General features: G+C 36.3%; 1 protein-coding gene across 2 annotated transcripts; it reads right to left on the reverse strand.

Moving 5' to 3' along the window:
• Positions 1–5,128: 5,128 nt before the first annotated feature.
• Positions 5,129–27,489, reverse strand: LOC18433291 (hexokinase-3). Of its 2 annotated transcripts, XM_006843385.4 has the most exons (9): positions 26,740–27,489; positions 25,305–25,455; positions 24,905–25,087; positions 20,192–20,266; positions 9,561–9,716; positions 9,390–9,488; positions 9,093–9,220; positions 5,848–5,929; positions 5,129–5,696 (listed from the first exon to the last, which is right to left on the reverse strand). In XM_006843385.4, exons 1-9 carry the CDS (start codon positions 27,009–27,011, stop codon positions 5,328–5,330), a joined length of 1,515 nt encoding a protein of 504 aa, XP_006843448.1. In that variant the 5' UTR covers positions 27,012–27,489; the 3' UTR covers positions 5,129–5,327. The 2 variants fall into 2 exon arrangements, with proteins under 2 accessions (XP_006843448.1, XP_088719380.1); XM_088863254.1 differs by lacking the exons at positions 25,305–25,455; positions 26,740–27,489 and having other exon boundaries at positions 24,806–24,944.
• Between the last annotated feature and the right edge of the window lie 415 nt (positions 27,490–27,904).

Genomic DNA, 27,904 nt, shown 5'->3' on the forward strand with positions numbered 1-27,904 from the left:
CTCATTTAAGAAAGTTGTTTTAACAATCATTTGAAATAATTATAGATCATAATATACGACTAATGCTAGGATGATCCTAATAGATGAAAATTTGACTACTTAAGAATAAGTCTACATTATACCCTTCTTTTGGGTAATCATTTAGCTACCAACCTAGCTTTATATTTGTCTATAGATCCACTTGTATTAAGTTTTTTCTTTATGACCCATTTACAACGAATGACTTTTCTATCTTTAGGAAGTTCAAACAATTCTCAAACTCGATTCCTTATAATATAATCAATTTTATCATTCATGGCTTGAGTCCACTCAGCTGAGTCATGTGAGTTATTATTGCCATTGTAGTTTTGAAGTTCATCGATTGTATCTTCACTCATTTGATAACAATTGTCTGCATTCATAAACACATAAAATTCTTTTAAATTGGTAGGTGAGGTTCTAGTTCTTTTAGGTCTATCTGATATACTAGGTTCAAATGAATTATTCTCACCAATTGTAGAGGGAGACTGAGCAATAGGGTCTTTGAGACCCTTATTTTTATCAACTTTGTGTAAGTTAATGGGCTTATTTAAAGTATGTTCATCATCTATATTTTCTAAAAAATAAGCATCACGGTTCTCTATTAAGAATTTAGAATCATGGTTATAGAATCTATAACCCTTACAAAATTTTGAATAACTTATAAAGCAGCATTTGATTGTTTTACTTTGTAGTTTACTTCTATTGTGCTGTGGTACAAACACATGTGCCCAAAAACTCTAAACTTTCAAGATAGTAAGGTCATATTTTTTACCAATACATAATTCATAGAGGAAGTCTATGAATTTAGTTAGAACACAATTAATAATTTACATTATCGTGTTGAGAGCCTCTCCAGAAAATGAGGTGATAAATCTGAATGGCTCATCATTGCCCTAACCATGCCCATTAGAGTTCTATTTTGTCTTTCAACTATTCTATTTTATTGTGCTGTATGTGTCATGTTGGTTTGGTGAATTATACAATGATCCACAATAAATTCAATAAATAAGTTGGAGCCATACTCACCTCCCTTATATGTTCTACGAATTTTAAGATGTCTACCTAGCTGGTTTTCTACCTCAGCTTTATTTTCTTTAAATGTTTGTAATGCATCTGTTTTTACATTTAATGTGCCTCATATATCATAGTGAACAATACTAGTTAGATCACTATACCTTTTTCTTTTAGGAGTAAGAGAAATGAGATTAATTTTAAAAATTAAAAGAATAGGCTGATAGGACATTTTTATTGGAGGTAAACTGAGAACATCAAGTTTTATTGTCCTAAGCTGAAAAATAAAAAGTAGGAGCAAAAATAACAACAATGCTAGAAATAATAATAATTAAAATAAAGAAAATGATTTAATTTGCGTAGTCCTAGAATCATTAGTTGCCGACTATGACCTGAAAGAGTGGTGGGTCGACTGAGCCTCCAGTCAACATGTTTCGATGACCAAGGATAGATGCACAGAGTTGAGGGAGATCGTAGCCGGTAATCAACGGATTTCTATGGGAATGACATTTATTGCAATGTACTTGATGTCTGTACTTTTAATTTGTGTCTACCTAGATGAACGAATCTCCTACCTATTGATACTTTGTGTGTACCTAACATGTGATACAATTTTATTACTGTTCTTAGGCTAAACGAAAAAGTGATGAAATAAAGTTTAGGTCTGATCGGGTCACAATTAGTAAACAATCTCGAGCATTATTGTATAATACTAAAATTGACAATTTGTACCGATTGAACATTTATGGAAATTCATCTTATTCTGGTTATATTGATGCTTCATTTGATGTTTATGCCTATGTGGATGATTCATATATATGACATTTAAGATTAGGACATATACATAAAGATAAAAGCAACAAAATGGTCAAAAGAGCCTTACTCCTAAACTTGCAAGAAATTGTGTTTAAAACATGCGAGCCATGTATTTCTAGTAAATTAACTTAGAAGCCTTCTTCTTCATCATTCTTTTATCAGCTTCAATACTAAGGTGCATGGGAAGATTACATAGTTATCCCTTGTGCAGAATGGTTCAATGTAATTATAACAAGTTCTCAAGATGGAGGGTGACCATTAAGGACAATGGACACTTGCATGTGGTCAGTGACTAGATTTCCGGCCACAGCAAGGTCCTTTGCGAGCATTATCATTTTGTTGACATACTCGGTCACTGAATTGGTTTCCTTCATTTTGCAAGAGCTATACTATTCTAACAATAATTGCACATGGGTCTCAAAAATGGTTTCATACCTTTTAGATATGAGACACTTCGAGCTGTGGTGTGGTCATCAAAAACTCTAGTTTAGTCATCCTCCGTAAAACTCACAATAGCAGTCCTAGTAACCATTTGTCAAATCGCCTTGTGGCTTGATCATTGACATTAGGTTTTAAACTTGATGGTTTTGTATTTAAAACATAATCTACCCTATTTTGAAAAAGAATATATCCAATTTTTCCTTTCCATATAGAAAAATTAGTTCCGTTAAGTTTTTCAAGTTTTGATAGCTCTGTCATACCATTTGATCTTTCAAATTTGTCTAAAATTAAAAGGTATAGAGACGTAAGCAAATTGAGCTTAAAAAAAAATATACAAGTTGTGTCTTATAATGGATTGTCTGCTAGTTAAACCAATAGATTGCCAACTCTTTATGGTCTGCAACCTCAATGAAGGCTTCTCTCGAACAGTTTACGTGTATTCTATGTGATGCAAGAACCTGGTTAAAAATAAGGAGCAAACTACTTTATGCAAGTCTTTGTTCTATAAAGCTTAACATTCTAGAGAGAAGAAGCGAGAGGACTCAAAAAACAAGAGGACACAAGACTGACGTCAAAAAATATATCAATACGAAAGAGTCTATTGTTAATGTTTAAAATAGTTACCATTTGCTATTCTCATGAAAATATGGAACAAAATAAACGAAATCAAGATCATGAATTTTACCCACTTAAACAGATCAAAGTATAAGAAAATTATGCAAAGCAATAACAATTATGATGCAAATAGAATGTCCAAAAAACAAATCTCTAAATTATAAACTATGCATACAAAATCAAATTAAATAAATAAATAAAGGGTATGGTTTCTAGAAGGTTGCAACCTTAAACAATTCAATTAAGGTGCACCCCCAAATTTTATCGTAACATGTAATTTTGGTGTAAAAAATTCTTAAGATTATAAAAAAATCTATTTTCATATCTAATTATAAAATTTTAAACTCCAAAAATGGGTTAAATCAAGTAGATCTATAAGCATATGAAAATATTGAAAACGGATGGTCTAGACAGTGTGCTGCAAGATGCACTATTTGTGGGACTCAAAATCTTTTGTTTGTTTAGATTCATACATCTTGATGTCGAGATGATTAATTAGAGGGTTTTCCAACATTAAAACAACATTCTCTGATGATTTTTGAAGTGCATCTTTATTTCTACATTTTAAGATTGCAACCTTATATAAACCTTTTCCTAAAATCAGAATAATTTGTAGTAGCAAAAAATGAGTTTTTTTTTTTAGGAGAACAAATGACTATAGCCACGCAAGAGAGAAAAAATAGAAGATAACATTCACTTATGGGTGAGCCTTTGCGATGTACAGGAAGTCTAGAGAGTACAAAATAAGGCCATTTTATCTCTCTCATTCGCTTTTTCTGAGGACGCTTTCTCGCAATCAAAAATATGGATGTAATATATTAGAGAAAGTTCCTGGATGCCCTTGATATTGGATGCTGATATTGACCAAAGGTCAAAAGGCAAAACAATTAAATTCACTTGAATGCAGTGAAATTCAGCACAATAATGTCAATAGTGATTTAAACTTATGACTAGCAGGATGCGGTTCTCTAATATGAATAGCAAGATGCGGTTTTCTAAGTGCAAGATGGCATATAGAGAATGAGATGGAACAAAAAAAGGAAACAGGAAAATTCAAGTATGCAGTTATCCTTCTAAAAAGATGACAATAGATAAACAAAGAAATGCGATCAAGGAAAGAACTCACGGCTCAGGCACATAAGAATGCCAAGAGCACATAATAGTGAATGAGAAAAATTACGGCAGCATCAAGATTGTTACAACAACCCTGCTTTGATATCAATATTGGGAAAATGAGGAGATGAACCTCCCAAAAACCCAAAGCATTAATAGCAACGCAATTGGCCTGTAAATCACAAAGAGCCAGGGTTTTTCTAGAACGATTAAAAATAACTTTTGTTTCTCTGTACCTCTCCATAACCATGAAATCCTAATTTAAAGATGGAAAAAAGCTTTCTAAAAAACAGCCCTTAATACCTTGAAAATGAGGGAGTCATCCATATCCATTGGAAAAAGGTTCTCTAAAAAAAACCATTTATACATAAATATTAATTTATACATAATATTTTTAAAAAGTACATTAATTAGATAAAAGAGACATATATGGTACATTTGAGACCCAAAGCCACCCACACGTACTAGCATGTAGGTGAAACACAACAATTATATACCCAACGTACCTTATGACCAAATGAGAGATTGACAGATGTGGGTGACCATACATATACCATATTTTTTTTTTTATCTAATTAATATTTTTTCTTAAAAATGTGTAGTGAATAACTCTTGTATCTCCTAAACATTAAGAACCACTTCTTAAAGATTCCAATAAAGAAAGCCGAATGTTGACAACCGGTTCTTCTCATCCCTTTATAAATTGAATGTCATAGTTCTGTCAAGACAAACAAAAATCATTCTCAATCATTCTTATAAAACCATTTCTCTCTGCGATCTACAGTCCAAAAAAAGTGCTATCAATACCTGAAATTTTTTACGGGTTCATCTCCTCTCCTTTTCCCACTTTGGCCCTCACAGCGCCTCATTATTCCTTTGTTGTGTTATTTTCCAACTGATACAAAACAACGCCCCTTAATCTTCCAAAGACATGGCTGAAACACACGGCACCTCTCTTTCCATGAAATAGACTACAGCCACCTGTATTCTAATTGGGAATAGAACCTTCCCTTTCAAGAACAATAAGAGGGGAAAGAAGGAACCTTCCCCTTCAAGAATGATAAAGAGTGGAAGGAGGGCACATTTTACCCTTCGTCTCTTCTAGGAAACAGGAATCAATAACACCTACTTTGATTCATTCAGAATTACAGTTTTTTTACAACATTGGGAGAACACCAGCAGCAAGCCCAGGCTTTATATTATCTATATATATGTAGATATAATATATAGAATAACAATAATAAATATATATTTATAATATATATGATACTATTGCATTTACATCAAGTGATTATAATGGCCACTAATGATCAAACTAGAGAAGATAAGGAGGAAGAGGAAGAGACGGCAGCAGCGAGAAGGGCAGCGCCCAATCCCGACCCATCTTGTGAAAGACGGAGAACAACATTTTGCGACATCTCCTCACCCAAGATCTCTTCCAAGGCATCGCGCATGTACTCCCTAAACAATGAATAGTTCTCATATAGACCCCCTTCAATTGCCACCACTGTTCTCCTCACACCCTCACTACTATTAGAAGAAGAGCCTCCTTTTCCATCTCTTCCAATCTTCTTCAGTATCCCGACAATGCCAGCTGCAGCAAGTCGAGCAGCTCTGCGTGTCACTGCATCACACACTCTCACCACCAATCTCCTCACCCTAAGAGGGATATTTGACACCTGCAGTAAGTGCGCCAGTAAGAATCTTTAATCAAAGAGCTCATTGGCTAGTTTATTGTAATCTAAATGTAAAAAAATACAATTTTGATAGAAGTGCCTGATAGTACCAATCTATCCTGAGAGAAGGGGGTGGGAGCACTTCTTGTGTTACCTCTAGAGTTTCCTCCATGATCCTGGCAACTTCCCTCAAGTCAGAAGATTCATCCTGGTGCATGGCGCACATCAATGGTGTCCTGGAAACCAAAACAAAATGAAAATCAGAGGAGAAGAGGGAAATTTCAGAGTAAAAAAGTATTACTGAGGTTTCCAAAAGTGTAGTCCTACTAGTGGGTGGCAAATCATTATCTAACTTCCTTGGTCCAATTGCTTCAGGTTCTTCAGGTTGTTTCAATCTAAAATATCCTAAGCAAATTAATATGTTTCCCTAAGGGCCTGTTCATCAATCTGCACATAAATTTCCTAGAAATTCAGAAATCCTGGTAAATGTATCTCTAGGAAATGTTCAAATACTAGAAGATGAATGAATGCTGTTTGGATAGGCATCAGGATGCAACCTGGAAGAACATATTAACTGTTTGGTTGGTCTAAAAGATACATTTCTCAAAATAGCATTCTACTATTCACACGTGGTAATAGGTTTTACATGTTTTTTCTCCACAAATTTGGGGTAGGTAATTTTATTGCCAACTTTTTAATTAAATCATTGTAATATAAAAATAGTAATGCAATTCTATTTTTTATATTTTGTTCAAACTTATCTAGATATACCTAATATGAGTATGTCCTACATTCACACATTTGTTCTCTAAACCTGCACTTCATGCTTGTGTAGGCACCATGTATTAATCTAACATAAACCTTGTTTGAAGATCCAAGTACCCATATTCACCCCAAAAGAATTTGCCAAGACAAGCAAAAATTATAAAATAAATGGTATGAGCGAAATGATCAATCATCATTCGCTCAACTTTTGCAATGATCATCATTAGTCAATACAAAAACCATAAACAGCACAGTAGCACTAGAAGCCATTTGATAAGTTTGCCTCTCTGCATTAACCATAAAAAAGCATGGCATGATACACAACAAAGAAAATTAGATGTTTATCCAAAAAATCAGTTTCTAACTCGTGCACATACAACATGCATTCCACATAACCATTTCAACAATGACAATTTTGGAATATAGTTGTGTTGCTCAAATCTGAACTGTACTTGCTAGTTAGAAACTAAAAAGAGGCTACTGTCATTCTGAACAGAACAGATCACAACCCAGAAGACGCCCTCAGAAAACCCAAATAATATTTTTGGGTGAAGGGGAAAAAAAAAATAGTTATGGTAGAATAAGACCCAACTTTTCGAGTGAAGAAGAAAACCTTTTTTATTTTTGCAGGTGAAGAAGTTCAAACTCAACTCGAAGAAAAACAAAAACCCCAGATACTATCTTCAAGTGAAGAAGAAAACCCAATTCTTTTTAATTGTAGAATAAAACCCATAAGTTATTCCAGATTTCAGGTAATTTGGTATAAAATCAACCCTAAAGTCGAAAATGAAATTGGGGCCAAATGTTTGCAAAACCCCAGAAAAAGCTTCAAAATGTGAAGCCTATCAAAACCCATATTTCCATTAAACTGTTTTCAAAAGAAAAGAGGGAAACCCTAACTAGGTTTTGAGATGGTATCTCAAACTCCCTTACCCCTTCTTGTATAAGAAGAAGAGAATTCCATAATCTCGAAGTAGATTTAATAGCAAATACGCTATCTCAAAACTCCCTTGTCCCCTTCTTGTATCCCTTTTTCTTAGTCAAAGTTTCTGGAAAAACCCTAACTAGGGTTTTGAGATTGTAATAGGAGTTATAGGAAGAAATGGAAGAAGGGGAAGAGAAATAGTTGCAGGAGAGGGAGGGGAGAGAGAGAGAGAGAGGAGTGGCAAGAAAGGCTATCTTCTGTTGGTTGGCTAGGGAGAGAATGGCTGTGATAGTGTGGTTGTGGCAAGAAAAGAGAAGGAAATAGAGTATTTATTTGGACCCGAAGCTAGAATGGATCGGTATGAAATATTTTGGCGGGTCTGATAGGGAAATACGAGTTCCATTTCAGCCCTTTTTAGAGGAATATTCATTTCTCAATTTTAGGCTAAAATGTGAACATGCAATTCCATTTATCGCTTCCATTTTGGGTGCCAAACGGCAGAAATAAACGACATTCCTGAAAATGCATCTCTCGAAGACACATTTTCAGATTCCCAAATGGGAACTAAATATCCTTTGATTTTTATGAAGTTCTCCGTATAAGGAACCTGTAACCTTCATTCTCAATCATTGAGTAAAACTCAACAAAAATGAACATGGCCTCCATGTGTTAGTGAGAAGATTGAACCACGGGATGCTGTGCGAGGGAAAAGTAGCAAGAGAGAAAATCAGTAGCAAACATGGCCTCCATGTATTTAGAAAATCAACTCAGGAGTCAGTTAACTTTCTTCATATATGGACTAGAAGTCATGGAGAAAGGGCGATACAGCTGCCAATGAGCAGGCTCGGGCTAGACCAGGCCTGGGCCCAACCCACCCGAATTCCTTTCATCAGGCAAGGGGCCTGCCAGGCCCAAAACTAAACCACAACTTGTCACTTGGGCCCAGCTTGCATTATTTATATCATAGCGGCCCAAGACTGGTCCCACCCCAATTTTGGATCAGGCCAAGCAGGGCTCAGGCCTATTTTTGGTGCTATAAATTTATCCATTATGTATATAAGTGACTATAAATAAATCGATATATATTATGTATATTGTACAACATACTTAAGTGTGGGCCAAACCTGGCTACAGCAAGGCCTAGCAGGAGGACTGGCCCAGCCTAGTTGACAACCCTAAGTAGGAAGTAACAAAATCAAATTTCTTTAAGATTCTGGGAAACAAATGCAAATCAGAACTTCAACAAAGACGAGATCGAATTACCAAAACTGAGTACCAAATAATAACAAAAAGTGAAAGTCAACATTCCTCAGCCCAACATAAGGCCCCAATAAAACAGGATTTTTAGCATGTGGTATAATGAAACACTTGACACAATGGAAGAGAAAAACATAGGTTCCGATTTCAGATAGGAGTCGTATGAGGAACTTGAGTTATCAGAAAGACAAAAATCAAATTAAGAATATTTTTTATCAATGGGTTATGAAGTGATGTTGTGAACTATCAAATCGGTGACACTCTTTTTGATGGTAATGAGCTGAAATTTCAGTCTGGTGCTCATAATACCCAAAACTGAAATGTTTCAAGAACTACTTCGTTGTTTAAGCAACGTACCAACCATTTACCCCAAAAACAATTACTAATAATGATAATAAAAGTCAGCATATAATGAGAGGAGAGAAATACAGCTAGCAATGTGGGGAACATACCTCAAAGTAAAGGGTTCTGAGAGACTCTTGCCAACCTCCCCAAAAAGATCAGCTTCCTTTGCCATCCTAAGGATCACCCTCCTTACAATGTCACCTAGATACATGCCTGAAATCATTTTCTCAAAACCCTGAAGGACACAGAAAATATCAAAAATATCAGATATCCGTGTGTGAGGGAGACATAGATATAGAGGGAGGGAGGGAGGGAGGGAGCAACCGGTTAATCGATAATTCAACGAGAATATTCAATTAATAATTGAAACCAAAGGGCAATTAGCCACAAGAATGGAATATTACCTGGTCATACGGGTTAGGGCTTTCTGCATCTAAGTCAACATCATAAGGAGTTCTTGGCAAATGAGATGACCAGAAATTGCCCCATTCCATGTTTATTACCTAATAACAAAAAATGCACATTAGCATCTGGCTTGCATAGAATCCACAGGGATTTAAGTGAAAAGAAAATACCATGCCTCCAGAGTTTGAAATAAGTCCTTGACACTTAATAATTGCATCTGCACGCTCAATGTAGCAAGCATTAGTGCCTGTTCCAATAATTACAGCAACCATGGTATCTTCATCATGATAATGTCCCAGAGCCAACGTGCCCGCGGAGTCGTTGATCTGGTTAAAAGCCCGAAAAGCTTAACATGGTTTGCATAAATCTATCGATAATGGTCACTTTCAACAATGATTTCCAAATTAATGCTTGATTCATACCAGTCATTACAACTATGCTTTGAGTGCTAAAAATTTCACAAAAAAGGAACCACTTACTAGAAGGCAAAAAACACTTATAAGAAAGACTAAGCATAATGGGCAGATCAGAGATAATTTCACTCAGTTTGCTTTATAATAGACCACAAGCTATTTACGAGATGCCACTCTGAGACTGGCAAGAACAAAAAATTAGAAGGTAGAACACTATTTGCAATTTGTGCAAAGCCCATAAACAAAAGGTTCATATTGTCATATGATGCCAAATTAGTAATAAAGGCTCCCACACTCCATAATTATATAATTGTGCAAGCATATAAACAAAAGGTTCACATTGTCATACGATGCCACCTCAATTACTAAAAAAGGCTCCCACACTCCATATTTCTATCATTAATTAAGACTACCTCCACACACAAACGTGCACACACACGCGCACGCAAAACACAAACACACGCGCACACACATGCACATGTAAAACACACACACAGCAAGAGACATACATACGTACATACATACAGTAAGACCAAATGGATGGAAATTCAGAAGAACAAACATTATAATGAATGGGAAACATAAAGTACAAAGTCACCTACCCAGTTAAACTAAACTAATCTGCATCAAGATCTCCTGTGGTCTAGGTAAATACCCTGTGAGCCTCTGCAGGTTTCAAATTTCGATTTCGTACTCATGACTGTAGCTAATTGGCATGCACTCCACAGAAGCAGAGACTTATAAACAGCAGATAATATGTTTGAAAGCCCCACGACCCCACATTTTGCCTTTTCTAATGAGTTCCCTTAATAAGAAAGAAAGCATACAACCATAAAGACCACATTGGGTTGGAGATGCACACCCGCATCATTCTTTCTTGCAAAGTCAATACGTTACATTTATAGATTTGTTATGCATCACAAGAAAACTAAAACTTGCAAATTATGAGTAATTTTTTCAAGACCTTGGGGTGGGAGTCATTGCCCATTTTTACCCAAGCAGGGAAAGTATGGGAGTTATGTGGTTGCCTAGACCTCTCAGTGCTCTACAACCCGAGGGCTTTGGTTGTCACTGGGTTTAAAAAATTTCTTAATTCTTCTGATAACCCAAGAAAATTAATAAAAGGTCCACGATGCCCACACTTTGTACTAATTTCTAAATAGTGTGGCTAGGAACGCCTTAAGCCCAAAAGGCAGCTTACATTTCACATCTTTGGATCCAAAATCTCGCTAAGCTCTACTGCTATCATCCTAGTACCATGTACTCAGACCTAATACATAAACCTAGCTATTTCTAGTGTTCCCTTGAAATAATTCATTCATCTTCTGCGGCCTATAAAAGATCTATAGTTCCCCTCATACCAAGCCCCCAAGAATATCTGCAAGCAGGAACACCATCTAGAGGATTGGAAGGAATCCCAAAGAACGTCCTTGAAGGAGATGATCAAGTTAGGCATCACCCTTTCCATGCTCAAACAGGTCCACGAAGAATATCGAACTGATCTTGAGAACCTGCAATGGATGGTCAATCATTCTTGCACATAAAGCATAAGTTTTGGAAGGTAGAGCACTCAATGGGGAGGGTGACCCGCCATGAGGATCTAATACATAACACCTATCCTACAATTGTCCAAATCCTATTCTTAAACTCTAGATGGCCTATATCCAAAGCCTGCAGCCCTCACATGATCTCATTAGACCTATACTTGCCTCTAACAATCATACTCCAAATCTGCTAGCCAGCTCATATCCTCAATGTCACTTGCCAGTAAGCGTTTATGTAACTTTTTATTGTTCTAAACCAGATGGAATTTGAGTCCCTTATCTACTTTAGTCCCAAAAACATCCCTCCAGATTTGCTTGAACTTCTAGAAGCCATGTTAAAAATATTAGATTGCAGAACACAAAGTAAACAAATGAAGGTAGTTAGAGCAGCCTCAAGTATGATAATACCATCCATGGATCTCCTCTCATAGTGCCTTCCTATCAAAATCTTAGGTTTTTCATTTGTAAAGTCCCTTATCTGCATTTGGTAGGACAAAGAAGCAGGTAGGATTACACACACTCATCCAATGGCTTCATCTGGAACCCAAAAATAAGCAACTCATCCATTGAATCTGAGTTCCCAGAATGATAAGAGTTCTCCATGTGAAACCTACATATATGGTAAAGCTTGCCGCCCTCGGACATGAATGTATAACTTAGTGCACCCCTACAGCACTACCCAAAATCTACCCACCCCTTATAAAAGCAAGGTGTGGTGACAGACCAAATGACCCATAACCATCCCAAGCCTACTTGAGAAAATTTCGAGGCGCTTGTACGAACTTCCAAAAAAGCTGATGGACCTAAAACGCGAGGATACCATATGCATCTTCCATTGTCATTAATAATTTATAGATCTCAACTCACTCCCCTAATAGATCCATGCCATCTTATGAAATTCAAGATAGACCTCTATGAGGTCACTCATCTCTACGTCCTAACAATTGTTGAAGAAGACAATCATTAATCCATCTGAGCTTGTCCTGCCCAACATAAATATAACCTGACAAAAAACCAATGTTTCAAAATGCGGGATGCGGCCCGATGCATTGGGGGGGCCGATGCAGCTCGATGTGTTCCAAAAGCGGGTGCATTGCCGCGATGCGATCAATAAATATTAAAAAAAATTAAAAAACATAAAAAAATAGATTAATGCATAGAAAAAATATGAAGGTGATTTATGTGATAGTAGGTATTTAGTTTAATCACTAACTCCAAAAGTATCAGTTGTCGCCTGTCAGAGATTCTGTATCCACTATCGCTTGATAGAAACTAGAAACTTGAAACTAGCTTCATAAACATTCAACAACCATAATCACAAATTTGCTACCACAAACTTTAAAGTTACAAAATACAAATTAAAAGTCTATGAAGATTAAAGAGTTTAAAAGTCAAGCTCAAGAGTAATCATTATCATTATCATTTCTCAACTCTCAAGTCTTAAGATTTAAATATTCTCAAGTCTTGAAATTTGTTGTCAAAACTTTGTCTAAACTTCCTCAAATCAACACCCAAAAGAAACAAATCAACAACCAAACATTTACCAATACGAAAATCAAAAAGTCAACAACCAAACATTTACCAATACAAAAATCTAAGAACTTTACAAAAAAAAATTTCCACCCCCTTTTTTTTATTGATTTGATCCAAAAAAAGCCACAGATGCAACTGTTTTTAGTTGGCCCAAATTGGCGTCCTTTGGTTGCCAAAATGAAAGTACCGGCTATCTGGAATTCTAGATAGTAAAATAAACAAGTTCTCTTTTTCATTTATTAATATATCTGAAATCCACGTACAAGTGCCCACTAAACCATGCTGTAAACAAGAAACAAAAACCCTAAATACAACCTACGATATTTATGTTACTGCCAAATGAATATGACTCGATATAAGAGCTGAATACAAGCTTTATCTATGAATTTTAACACATAATGTTCCTCGAAGTTGAAAAAAATTGAGCAATAATGACTGAAAAATAAACTTAGAACAACCGGTAAGACTTACTTGACTTTGCCTATGGTCACCGCCTTAAGACTTGGTACACCTTACTCCCAATTGCCTCAATGATCAAGCAATGATCCCATTGGCCCTACTAAATTCTCCAAGTCGGAGAGCTTCTTTGGGCGATACTTTTTCAGATCTAGTATTTGAGATCATAAAACAAATTAGGGTTTCTTTAGACCCCTTTTGGACCTTTGTAGGGCATGCCACAAGTAGCACCTCCCTTGGTCAAATTAGGACAGCGTGTGCCCCTCTCTTGTATCAGTGGTTTGGCATGCCACCCCAAATTTCCTAGGGTGGTGCGTGCCACGCCTCTTTGGACTAGAGAGGAGAGAGAGAATGGAGTGGAGGAGAGTGAATGGCGTGGAGGAGAGAGAAGGAGAGAAAGACTAGTAATCCAAAAGGTGAGAATGAAGAGGGCCACCTTCTATTTATAGCTTTCAAGAGGGTCTATGTAGGCCTTTCTAACTCAGCTTTCATCTTGGCCATATGACCCTTAGGTAATATGTGAGATGTAAAACAAATTTGAGTCATCCATCCCAAGAATCAGCCATCATGATTTGGGGAGGAACCTAAAAATCTTATCCCATGAATCTTTGACCCACATCTACTCCTAGTCAACCTAAGATAAGACCAATAAAAAATGTATCTTCAATTTTGACTAGAACTTCTTTTTCAAAATCAAGTATTTAACGAATATAAAATATTCTCTCCCCCTCAAAATAAGGTCACAATCTTTTTTCAAAGATTTCCACAAGGTTCCCCTCTAGACTAAAACTTCTTTTATTTTCAAGGGTTTCTGTTGCGTGTGTGTGGGGTGGGGTGGGGGCGGGCAGCTCTATGTCTGACGTGTGGGCCTATGGGCCCCACACCCAAAACATGTAGATGTGGAGCACATATGGGGTTGGATCCAAGGTCCCCCATGTATTCCTCCTAGCCCCTCCACAATTCCAAACAATTTCATAAAGGGTTTTTCACTAAACATTTTAGAAATTATAAAAAAAATCTAAAAATACAAAAAAAATTTATTGGGTTGAAAACATAATTCCTTGAATTGGATTAGTACCAATGGGTCAAGAAAAGTGACTGTCAGGGCATTCCATTGGACCCAGTAGTCGTAGCCCTCAACCATCTTCTTAAACCAACCCAACGAGACCCATGATCCACAATCTCATACAGAAAATGATTGACTCATCAAAGCTGGCCAATAAATAGTGAATCCACAGTCCCGAGTTGTGAATTACAGGTTCCCTCTTAAGAGCAAGTTACACACATATATCATTATAGCGCAAGGGGGACACTCTCTATACACATGTACAAATATCTATTTGCAAGGTTGTTTCTCGTACTGCAGCTATAATATGAACATGTCATGGGGAAGTTTGTTGAAGGTTTAGCCTGCGTTCTCAAAGGCCTACATCCATACACATCAGACCACAACGCTCCCCTAGCCTACAAACCAACTCTAGGCATCTCTTCAACCTCAACAAGGGATGGCCTTACAAAAATCCCTCTTCTATAATGTCATGTGCCCAAGGGTAAGGGTTGCATGAAAAACCCTCTTCACTATAAGTTGGCTTCCCACATCATGCCTGATTTTGTTATAATATAACCATGGCTGACACAACAGGATGAGGCTATGCATCGAAAGAAAGACATCACTCCAAATCTCACCAAAATATGAAGCCCAAGAATATGTGGCTAAGCATCATGGAGACGACATCACACCAAACCTGACAGAAAGGAGTTACCCATCAAGATGTGGCTAAGTGGATATCACACCAAACTTGACGAAAATAGGAGTCACCCATCCAGAAATTGACTAGACATCTGGAAATAACAAGAATGGTAGTGTCATCCACCCATGCAATCTTATGTGGCTGGAATGCTTTGGTGTCTTCAAATTGGAGCTTATCAACGACCTTCTTGAAGCTACCTCAATGGTACTTCGATAGTCGACGATGAGATTGCATATTTTTCCTTGGCACTCAACACTCATCTTGAACATGCTCGTGCATCTCCCATTATCTTGCTCAACATTTGTCAAGGTGAGTAAAAATAGGACAATGATATCACCTTCTAGGGGCTCAATTACTTTTCTTCTTCAATAACTTCAACTTCTACATCATTATCCTTGCCTTTGGGTTCTTCATCCACTATGTTTAAGGCCCCATTTGGGTAATGAAAGGCCAAGTCACCAATTCCCCTATGACTACCACAGAACTGAGCAATCTCGAAGTGTCTTAGTTGCTCCACATTATCATCATGAGCTACTCTAAATCAAAATTTCTGAGCTAAAACCGAGGCCAGACAAGGGAACTCTCTTGAAGATGGATTTATCATGCTATTTTCTCGATTTTGAGCCTCATCTCTGAGTCGGCACCTACATTTTCGACATCCTTGTAGTGGATCCTTCCTCAATTAGCATAGTAAGGACCTAAAACATGGAATTCATCTTTTCGCCTCATCCCGCTAATTTTGGGTGAGTTTTGCTCCATTGTCCCTTCCAAACGAGTAGCCACTGACACATATATTGTGGGCATGCATTATCTTCATTTGTATAAAGTGAGAGAAAGAGTAGACAGAGATGGGCATCCATCTATTATGCAAATGCATGGGGAATCGAGCTCATGCACTAATCATTATTCCAACCCTTTTCAATATATTAATTTTCTCGTTTTTTTCAAAATATTATTTTTAACCTTTGTACACTTGTCCATGCACTGAAGTATCCTTCCATTTGTAGAGAGACAATCAATCATGCATATGCTAAAGAATGGAGCAAGAACGGCTGGTGGTCCCAGAAAAATCATTATTTCCATCTTTTTTTAAAGGGTGCGGTTTCTATAAGGTTGCAACCTTAAACAATCCAATTAAAGTGCACCTTAAAATTTTATCATAACATGTAATTTTGTTGTAAAAAATTCTTAGTATTATCTTAAAATTTATTTTCATACCTAATTAGAAAATTTTAAATTCCAAAAATGGTTAAAATCCAGTAGATCTATAAATATAAGAAAATCTTGAAAATGGACGGTCTAGATAATGTGCTGCAAGATGTACTTTTCTGAGATTCCGAAGCTTTTTTTTTTCATATTCATAGATTTTGATGTCAAGATGATTGATTAGAGGGCTTTTTCAATGTTAAAACAACATTTTCGATGAATTTTTGAGGTGCATATGTGATTCTATATTTTAAGGTTGCAACCTTAAGTAAACTTTTCCCTTTTTTAAATTAGTTAAATAGAATAAATGCAATGGGGACATCCATCAATCATGCAAGAGGAATTGAGCAAGGCCAGATGGTCATTCATAATTCATTACTCCCTTTGTGTTCTTTAATAAATCAAGAGGTACCCTTCTACACATTTAACTGCATTTAAGTGTATTTTTCTTTTTTATTTTCTATGGGGAGTGTTTTGAGACGGACCTAAGCGCCAGTATGGAGTCCGCCTGGGTGCTCGCCTAGGGAGGAAGGCGGGTGCCTAGGCACATGGCCGCTTAAAGCGAGCAATTATGCCCCTGAAGTTCACTGGCTTGCCTAACAGCCTAGGCAGTAAGGCAGACGAACTTTGAACACAGCTAAAAAGAAAATTATGAATTGTTCCTCCAAGCATGTGAACTTCGTAGATCCCACTCTCATAAGGGGGAACAAGATTGCAATCCCTTAGGGATTAGTCAATATAATTTACATCCATGTTAAATAGATCTTTAAGTCTTAAATGGATATCGATAAAAAAAGTCATCATCATACTGCAAAATCATGCTCCATATATTTTCCACATGGAAAATATATGCACTTGCCCACACCTATCCACAAAAAACAAAAAAAAAAAAAAGGAACAAAAAGAAGAAAGTCTAATGATTAAAAAAACCTTAGGAGGGTACATTTTTTGGGGAAAGTATATAATGAGACCATTTACTTTTGGTACAAGGTAGTCACAATTAATCTTGACCATTGAAGGTGAAATTGGTGGTGGCATTTATTTCATTGACCAAGCTCAAACTTCAAAAGAAAATTTTCTCGAACTTTGTGACACACCTAAGCTATCAGATTTCACATCAGATAGTTATAATTAATTGTGACCTCCTTGTGCCAAAGGTAAATGGTCTCATTGTATACAATCCCTATTTTTTAAAAGGGCAAATATGCTTGCAACCATGTTGATTAAAAAAATAATAAAAGGATATTCCTAAATTCTATGGTTCCATAATCTTTCTGTTTGGGCTTTAGTTTCTTTTTTAATTTATAATGAAGGGTTAGGAAAAGAAAGGGCAAAACTTAGGTAGAACTTATTTTCACTGAAATCTATGGATAGCATTCATTGAACTATACAATACATTGACCAAATAAATAAATTGGTATATTATGTAAGACACTTACATGATAAGAGTTGAGTAAATAAATGTTAGTTTTAAAATTTATGTGAGAAGACATATCTGAGAGTAAAACAAATACATATTTAATATGTTCATTGTATATCTAAATTACTCAAAAAAACATTGTGTAAGTTTCTTCCGCTAATGATCCTTGACTCCTGCTTTCAACAACTATGATTTAACCTAGCCCTTTGTTATTAATTTATTTAAATTGCCCCTTTTAGGAAGAATGGCTTAGGATTTTAATCTAGGGATTGACTGTTGGGTTTAAAGCTAGATTCAACCTAGGGTCCCACCTTTGGCTCACTACTTCTGTGGGCAACCCTAGGAAAGACCACCATCAATTGTCAATGTTGACAATTCTTTGGGTTTGCTCTTAACATGAATGTACCTTCTGGTCATGTCCTTAGGAAAGCCAACTCACTGGCCGGCACTTTAGTTGATAATGGTATTAGTCACAAAAGTTTATATGTAGATCATAGTTAGCACTTCTCCAATTAAAACGTGATTATTTCAAAAAATCTCTACGTTCTTTGAGATCCTTCAAAAACTCAAAAGTTTTTCCAAAGTATCTTCAAAAAATTACATTTTTTATGGAAATGATATAAAATCACATTCATACTTTCTTTCAAAAAAAATTTACTTCCTAGAAAAACTTCCTTTCAAATCTTGCAAAATTTCACCTTGTTTGAAACATAGACTCGAAATCTTTGAATTTTGGTTAGGAGAAAGTTTACTATAAATGGGAACATATCAAGAATCTTTTCTTCATAATGTCATCAAAAGTTTGACAACAGCATTCCCAACAAAAAGTATTCCCCTAGAAAGTGGTCTCGAACAAATAGCCATACTCCGAAAGGATAGTAGGAAAGGGAAGTGTCACCTGATGAAAAATCAAACTTTCCTCTAAACCAAGTGCACCCTTGCTAAGAAGAAGAGACAATTACTCAGTCACAATAGAACATTGACGTGGCTGGAAATCCGGGGTGAGGCTTGAATATTTGGGCTTGGTTACAAAGACTGTTGAGTAAAAATGAGGCATCTATCAAGTTCTCTTTCTATGCATAAATTTGATTAAATTTCAGCCTTTATTGGGTTTTCTTTTCTTTCATTAGTGTACAAAAGGCAACAATTTGGATGGACCACTATTTCATATTTTTGGATTTTTGGGTTTTCGTTAATTAGAATCCTATAAAGAGGAGAAGTCCTGTACCTTGGTTGCTGTTCTTGATATTTCTTAATGTGATTTTTAAGTATTGTTTTGTCATTTGCTTCTGATAAAATCATTGTATGTTCATGCCATGACAGTGGAGGAAGCATACAATGTTATTTACGATTAATGAAAATTTAGACAAAAAAAATTCAAGTAGGAGCCATAAAATTATTATTCAGTGACTTTATTGTATCCTCACAATAAAGTCATTGCATGTGCCCTCTGGAAATTGTAACTTTGTTTCATGACATCTATAGATAGGTGATTTTTTCATTGTTTTTTTAGCCAAATCCAAAATATTCTCTAGTTTTTAATTAGCCTAATTTTTGGAGATCAATATTTTTTCCCAAATTCTTTGACTCTGAATTTTTGGATAAAAACCAGTTTAATATGGGTCTTTAGCTTTTCCATCTACTTCAGAACCATGCAAGTGACAGAGCATATTTTGACATGTCTGCTTTACAGTAGAAATATTGTGAAAGAGGGTTAGTCTATAACTAACGAGGGTGAATCCATATACAAAGAGTTGGGGTAGAGTTTTTTTTTTTTCTTTTTCTTTGTTTTTTTTTTTTTGAGAATTGTTAACTTAGGTAGAGGTACTGATAGCTGCCATATTTAGAAGCCTACAAACTTCGGATTTGGAGTTGTTAGTATTCCTTGATTTGCTAATTACGATGTAGATAGTATCAATTCTCAGGGATGGCATCTTGTTATCTCCATACTAATATACCTTTCTTGATTTATTTAATGCAATTTGTTGCATATCCAACTATATATATATATATATATATATATATATATATATATATATATAAATATCTTAATATATAAGTTAACTGTTCTCAAAAATAAATTATATCTTAACATATCTCTAAATAAACATGACCGAAAAATATCTCTAAATTACCATTCGATCACATGTTTAGGGGTTTCCCAAATCCTATGTTTCTGGATTTGAAATTTTGATGGGGTCTCCTAGCACATAGTCCTTTGCTGCCTTTTATTAATATAACCTTAACCACGCAAAAAAATGTCAGCAATGTCAAGATGATGAAGTAGCATAGTACCAAAATATCACCAGTAATGTTGAGTAAAGGTGTTATTCTAGTACTAAATTTGCAACAGGGCTGCAGAAAAAGCTCTGGCAGCTGCTTAAATGAAAATGCAGCATAGCATTAATGAACAAGAAAGATTGTCCAATGAAACTGCCCGTTGGGCTAATCTAAATGTACCAAGAGAAAGAACAATACCAGTGCAGCTACTCGTACATCCAGCCCTAACATCGTCCTTGCCGATTGTAAGCACTCTGCAACATCTTTGCCAACCTGGAGACCGAGTAACCAAATGAAGGTACAATAAACAATAACTAATTGAAGAAGATGGCATAACATTTAAAACCAATGAGAGTATTAGTTAGAAACTAAAGTACCCAAAAGGAACCAAAGACAACATAATATAAATGTATCAGTCTTTGCAACCTAAATACTAAATACTATGTAGCCAAATATATATTGCAAGAAAATCTGTTCAGGCTGCAAACAAAATGTTAGATGGTCCTTTAGCAGCGGCCACAAAGCAATTAAAGAATGTAGCTCATTTATCCAAATGATACCACTAGTGTTTTTATTTTTCCTATAACGCAAAACCAAAGGTGATGAGAAGGATGTGCAACTAATATTTGAATAATTACTAGATGTACAGCCTCGCACTATTTGATGTCGCCATTTTATAATTCATTTGTTGAATCAACAGTTACAAATATGTTTAAAAGAACATTTGGGATATTTGATCATAAAAATTAAATGCCCATCACATAATTTTGTCACGAAGTTGTGGCATTATCAATTTCAAATAGTACCATCAAATCCAATGGCAAGAAAACTTTACAAAGAATCAAATATCCCAAGCATGTTATGGCTTCTCTAATCCTACAGAATCTAACTATCTAGTCCAACACAACCAATGAAGTTACCCCTAAAACTACTAAACAGAACTTACAATTTTTCTCATAAAAGAAAACCTCGAGCAAACCAGGATCTAGACCAAATTTTAACCTCTCCAACAGGCAAACCAATTTCCTAAAGTCAATCATAAATATAAATACTAAGAATTAGATTTTGTCATGTTAGCATGTAATGAATTTGGAAAATGGATCAGCAAGAAGGTATTAATCAAGCCATCTTAGGTACTAGATTCACCATCTTTAGAGTTCCCATATATCCAAGAAATGCACAACATTGTGTCCTCCAAAACTTGCTCTTTCCCATGTGTTCACAAGTACTACTCAGTAGAGAAGATCACCGGCCATGATTCATTCCACCTTGCGGAAGAAAAAAATTGATGTTTTTAAGGTCAGGAATATCGCAAGTTCCATGGGTGAATTATTAATAACATATACAACCCTCCAAATCCTGAATCTGGAGGACATAAGCAAAAGAATTCGACAGGATAAACCATACAGGCTTCCAATACCAAAATCACTCTATCCAGTTTGTCATTCCTTTTCACTTTGCACAAGGATCCTGTGAACCCAATAAACTTGTAAGTTCATTTGTTATCTGATTCATACGCGCTCCTCCTCAGATTCAAAATCCAAAGAATGCCTTGAGATTGACCCAAATACAGCCTTGCACTTGCTACCAGATTATGAACAAATGCCTAAATGGGAAATAATGATACGAAAGCTTCGCTGCACCACCTTAATCCTATAAGTACATCTCCCAACACATACCACAACAATCCTCAAGTAGTCTTCCATCTCATCAATCATATCACTGATCACCTTCCAGGCCCCTGAAGCATCGCATCCCAAATTCCATCCTCTTTAAGCATACTTTTCCCATATCCATGTCCCAGGATAAACCTGCTCTTTCAAAGTGGACATTAAAATTCAGATAAATCCTTTTGGACAACAATGCTTGGCTAACCATACAAGCATGAAGCATCATACTACAGACATCCCACCTTTAGGCCTGTGCAACTCCTCCTATTGAACTTGAAGCCCTTCCTGCCTCTGCCTGGTAACCCATCCTTCCACAAACTTCCTTTGGCAATATCTTGATTTGGTGACCATCCAAATTGAAATATTGTAGAGACATAGAAGAAATTCGGTTATCAAAAAATGTAGTGTTACTTTTTAAGCCGTTTAGGTTCTTACTAATCATAAAAGTTCACACAATGCCATGAGACCAAAAACTCTTACACATTGGTGAAAGTTTAATTATGTGGATGGGTCCTCTTATCCATGTGGATGGGTCCTCTTATCCATGACCATTGTTATTACTTAAGCAACATCCCTTAATTTTCCTCCCCACATTCATTTCCATAACTCTAATTTCTCCAGATTAACCTTTCTCTGGATACTTACTTGAAAATGTTAAATATTAATTGCAAGACCAGGGCATGTCAAATGGTTCTCAAATGTACATTCACCCAGGGAAAAACCTTCAGTACAACTCAATCATAATCATGCTCAAATAGTGTATAAAAACAATGACAGCAGATTTTCTTACCTTAAACTGCTACTGCTCTTAAAACATATGCCTTCGGTTTTCCATTGATCATCAGACTGTGTGCAAGCAAATTTATCTCCTATACCCCACTTGTCCGAGCATATAATCCAGGGTTTTTGTTTTTGAAAATCGACTTCAGCCAACAGCCAACTTGGAAGATTTCAAAGTTTTTCCAATTTAATTTTATAAATTACATTTGGATTTCTAGATCAAGACTACAAATTAATGATTCCATGTGCAACCCATGTCTTTTAAAAGCCATCTGTAAATCAAGAAAGACAAATTACAACACATCATTGATCAAGGTAGGACTTTGGTGATCCTAATAGGCCACCAACTAGGCTTTGTCATTATTTTGTTTTACTCTATATGGGCAGTCATTGAAAGCCCAGTCGAGGCATGATACCTCGGCTCTAGAAATCGTGCTCAACCTGCAATAAGACCCCCATCCCTTTCTTCCTCTTTTTTGTATTTGGGATCAGTCGATGGTGGAACTCAAACCTGGTACATAATAACTAAACTAAATTTTTTAAGGTTAGCCCATCTACCTGAATTTCCAAAAATTTAAGACTGATTCAAAACAGAAATTTCAATAGATTTGACTCAAAACATGTCATTTATTCCAAACATGACAGTAATACATCCAGTAAGAAATCATTGAAGTGATGCAAGGGTTCTATCATATAACAATGTACCAATACATTGAAACATAACATGCAATGGCCACTAAAAGAAGGTGATTTTGTAGACAAATCGCAAAATAATTTTTCTGGTAATATATCACCTATTTTCAAGTGAAATTTTGACTTCTCAAAACACATTATAGAATATAAGAGTTTCTAGAACTCAACTAAAAATACCAGTACCCATTGGGATAAGCTACTGCATCATGCTTTGCATGAATAAAGCCGCACATCTGACGGTAGTCAACAGGCTGGCCTATGAGTGTTCAGATGACCCCTCCCCAATTGAAACCCAACATAAAACTTGGATTATGGCCAGTAAGGAGAAGGCTAAACCTTAAACCTGCTCCCAATCAAACTATGTTTGGAATGTTTATTGACCATGCATTGTTGAGACTTGGGCAGTGCAAGTATTGACGTCTCCTAAATAGTCAAATTTCTCAAAGCTCTCATATTATTGTTGATCATCATCATCATCATCATCATCATCATCATCATCATAATCATCATCTTCATCATTGTCAAACTCTTTTCCCAACTAATTGGGGTCGGCTACAAAAGTATCTTGGTCCGCCATTCTGCTCTATTAAGGGTCATACCCTTAGTGAGGTCACAAGTCCCCATATCTTTTGCTTACCCCTTTTGAGCCTACTACTTGAACTAACTCGCATCTCCTAACAATTGCTGTATTGGGTGTACGCAGCATATGGGTAGTTTACCTAAGTCTACTTTCTCTCATCTTATCGCCTATTGGTGCCACACCTAAATTCTCTCGAATGTATTCAATTTGAATTCTATCCCTTCTTGTCTTTCCACTCATTCATTTCGAATTCAATCCCTTCTTGTCTTTCCAACATAACATAAGATACCAAAATAAAATTGTGCAATCCATGCATCTTTTAATTTAGGTTTTCGCTCTACAACTTACTTCTCTTCTTACATTGATCTCATAACGACTTTTTCAACATAGATGGGAGAGTAGATCAAGTTAGACTACAACTTAGACTACAAAACAACCTCATCCCAAGATCTAGCCATATCCAAGTTTTATTGCTTTCCATGGAAAGGATGTTGCTTCATAACCAGCTAAACATTTTCTATAAGAAAAACTCAATGACAACCATTCATAACAACTATGTGATCACCAAAATAAATCCATGCCACTCATGAGGATATCATTTACAACGATCCAGGAATGATATGCATTCCCAAAGCATTAGCAACAGTCAGAACCTGTTCTTCTAATGCATAATACACACCCGAACTTTATCCTTCTCTGTGACTTGCCTAAATCCTAATGATAACCAAAACAGAGGTTAATGCATTGCAATCAAGATACTGGAAACCACAGCACAATAAAATAAAACGCATAGCCAAATATTCATAACCACAATGATTTGACTAATGTAGCAACCAGTGTAATCCATCCCAAGTACAATCCAGACCATGGCATCCTTAGAATTTTGATCCACACAACTGATAAGGTGAATTTACACAGAAAGAAAAAAAAAAATTCCACAGAGCTGACAGAAAATACATTAGCCAAAATATAGCACAGAAAATTCATGAATGGTACTCGCTAGCACATTTTATTTGAACAGGCCAGAGGAAACAATATAATAAGCACATAACTGACAGAGTTGCATTTGAAAGTGGTAAGGAATCAGACCCAACAAACAGAGCAGGAACTCCCTTTGCCAAGCCAAAAAATTATTTTCCAAAACTTTGATCAACAATTTCAGTCTAGTGTTCATTGACAACGTCTGACCATGTCTTCGATTGCAAAGCCCTTTGTCCACTTGATAAGGAAGCCAGAAGAAACCGAGGTTTGCCTCACAGGAAATGAGAATGTAAAACCTAGATCTCTTCTACTGACTGGTTGAAGCTCAAAATCATCCCCTTCCTTCTCAATAAATCTCTTGAGCGTTAATGCAATGAAACCAAAGAGTTCCTACAAAAAGGGCAAAAAAAATGAGAGCACTAAGAAAAAAAAAAATGAGAGCACTATGAAACTGAGAATACAAATGCTTAAGAACACTTCATCAAAAAAAGGTTCAAGAAGAAAACAACCACATGGATAGGAATAATGAGCAGGCAATTATTTCACTAGAATTCCAATTCACAGAATAAGTAATCAAATTGTTAGACTGGCACCGAAAGTCAGCTACCTCACTTGTACCAGTTAATAAATGTGGAGGAATTGCCTGCTTCTCCACCTTATGATCCAAAATCTTTTGCTTTGTACCTTTGAGATGAACCCGCAAGACTCTAAAATGAGTGCCTCCCAAATCAAGTGCATAGTAAAGCCCCTTTTCATTGCTGAAACAGTCGAACAATCATAAAATAACCAACCAAGAGTGTTAGCCAGCACCTCACGTGCGTTTTCTTACAGTACCACATACACTTCTACTTCTCACTCATGGATGAATTCCCTTTTTTTTATTTCTTTTTACAAGTATGAATAAGTTCTCATTTCCCAAAGTAAGTGAATGAGTGAGTACTACCCATGGTATACATAATGAATGAATACCTGTGCACACCCACTTTTAGATCCACCACACAAACAGTGCACCAAAACAGACGGTGAAACCCAATTTTCTCTCTCATAAGAAAAAGCATTTTTTTCTTTTTTTCTTTTTTTTTGTTTTGGGGGGGGGGGGGGAGGGGGGGGGTTGGGAATGTTGACTATCCAAAAAAACATGTTCCTAGAAACGTGCAAATCATCTTAGCAAAGGCTCATCACAGTGACTGCACCAATATCAGTCCTGATTCCTATCTTCCAATTAAAAGAAATCAAGAGAATCCGGACAACCATCCCAACATTCTCTTACATTCATAGAACACAACTAGTACAACGACCTGATCAAGGCCAACCCAAGCTACAAAAAATGGTGAGCTTAACAAATAAAGGATGCGGGGATCTTTAAGCTGACAACTTCAAGTATTTTACACTCCAAAGCTCAAACCATAAGCAATATGTAACAGGGAAAAAAAGGAGCATCAAGCTTTCATACCTTAAGTACTATTGTAAAATATTCCCTCAAAAGAAAAAGAAAAAGAAAAAAAAAGAAGCATAGAAGTGGCAAGAAGCCACCTTGATTTGAATCAATAGTACTAGAATCTTGATTAGAAATGTCTTAGCATTACAATCAACTGCTATTCCAAAACAAAAACAGGAAGTATAAAACCAACAAAGGCCAGAAATCAATCTCGTTCATCGATAACACATGAAGCTTTGAAACTAATCATCATCAACAGGTTAAACAATACGTGGATTCAAGCAAAAGCTTTGTGATATCTAGAACCAAAAAAGCCCATACACAAGATGAAAGCCCATCATCCCAAAGTTTAAGAAGATGGAGAAAGAAAACAACTGACGGACACTCCAATACTCGAAACAAATCAAAATAGAAATGAATCAATAATAGAGTAAAAATCACAGAGAAACATCATCTGGTTCGGTGAGAGAGCAGCTGAAAACTGTACTCTCACTTATAAACAACCAAGAGACCCATCAAAGATCATCAAAGAAACAGAAACCAGGTTGGACTGAATCCACAAACAGAAAGTTTAGAGAGAAAAAAACAGCTTGTAGGGGTTTACCCATTAGGCAAGTTGTCGACGAATGTGAGCAACATTTTGAGCTTGCTACCACCTTCGGAGGCCAAGCCAGCATGCATCTCAACAGCCATAGCATCAACCACCTGCCGTAGCCTATGACCAGAGGTGGAGCACCCTTCTTCAAATTCTCTCAAAACACCAACCACTCTGCTCCATTTTGCTCGTCTCTCTACACCTTTCCTTACAAGAACAGCAGCTATCGCGCAAGACACCACCGCACACCCTACCGCTAGCCCGAAAGCCGCCCTCCCCATATCCAGAAAAACCCAACTGAAAAACAACACTCTAAACTACACCCATCCTCACACCCATCACCCCTCTCTCTCTCTAGACAAGAGAAAACCTAATGGAAAGAAAACCTGTCTCTCCTCTGCAATGGGTTATCTGCAAGGAAACCCAAATGGAGGCTCAAAATAAATTAGGTTTTGAACACTTGTCTCCTCTCTCCGTCTGTGTCCAGTTTCAAACGGCGTTGCCTACTAACCGTTTGAGAAATTGCTTTACAGAAGAAGACTGAGCATAAGTGGACTTTGAAGAAGGCTAGAGAGAGAAAGAGAGAGAGACTTTGAAGAAAGCTAGAGAGAGAAGAGAGGCGGCAAGCAGATTGAAAGTAAGCGTTACAGTCAATTAGACATGTCACCCGCGTTGAATGACGAGGACCTTGCTCTATTACCATAACTAATCCCTAAACTAAATTATTGTTTTTTAATCCGTCATTATTTTATCTCTGTCGCTCTGCTCTTTGTGGTTCTTGCAATGTTTTTGATTTGTTGAAGCAGTAATTTTCCATGATGCCAAAAATGACCTCACGTTTCCTAGAATGACTGTTAGCTCTAGTCCCCACTTTCACCACGTGCCCATTTTTGTATTCAGCAGTCAAAGTAATTGGAATATTCGTGGTAATGTGTATGTGATCATTAATACTGCTAATTATCAATTAGACTTGGCCCAAGTAGCTTATATAGTTATGCTCCTAATGGAGCATACTATCCATTTAACCCATAAATCCTATCTGGGAATATTTGTTAGGACTTCCAAATTTTGGAATCAGTTTCTAACCCGTAATCTCCAAATATATACACTATGTATTATTGGCCTTTTAAAAAGAAAAACCCTAAGATTGTATTTAGACTGTCTAATTTTTAAC

Source organism: Amborella trichopoda, chromosome 1, assembly GCF_054954075.1.
Source record: "Amborella trichopoda isolate Santa Cruz 75 chromosome 1, AtrichopodaSantaCruz75HAP2 v2.0, whole genome shotgun sequence".
NCBI lineage: Eukaryota > Viridiplantae > Streptophyta > Magnoliopsida > Amborellales > Amborellaceae > Amborella > Amborella trichopoda.

Coding starts and splice junctions, on each gene's coding strand:
- LOC18433291 (XM_006843385.4), bottom strand. CDS start 27,011: ATGGGGAGGGCGGCTTTCGGGCTAGCGGTAGGGTGTGCGGTGGTGTCT. Junction 9,221..9,389: donor GCCCTAACCCGTATGACCAG/GTAATATTCCAT, acceptor TGTGTCCTTCAG/GGTTTTGAGAAAATGATTTC. Junction 5,930..9,092: donor TCAGAACCCTTTACTTTGAG/GTATGTTCCCCA, acceptor TTTGGTTTCCAG/GACACCATTGATGTGCGCCA.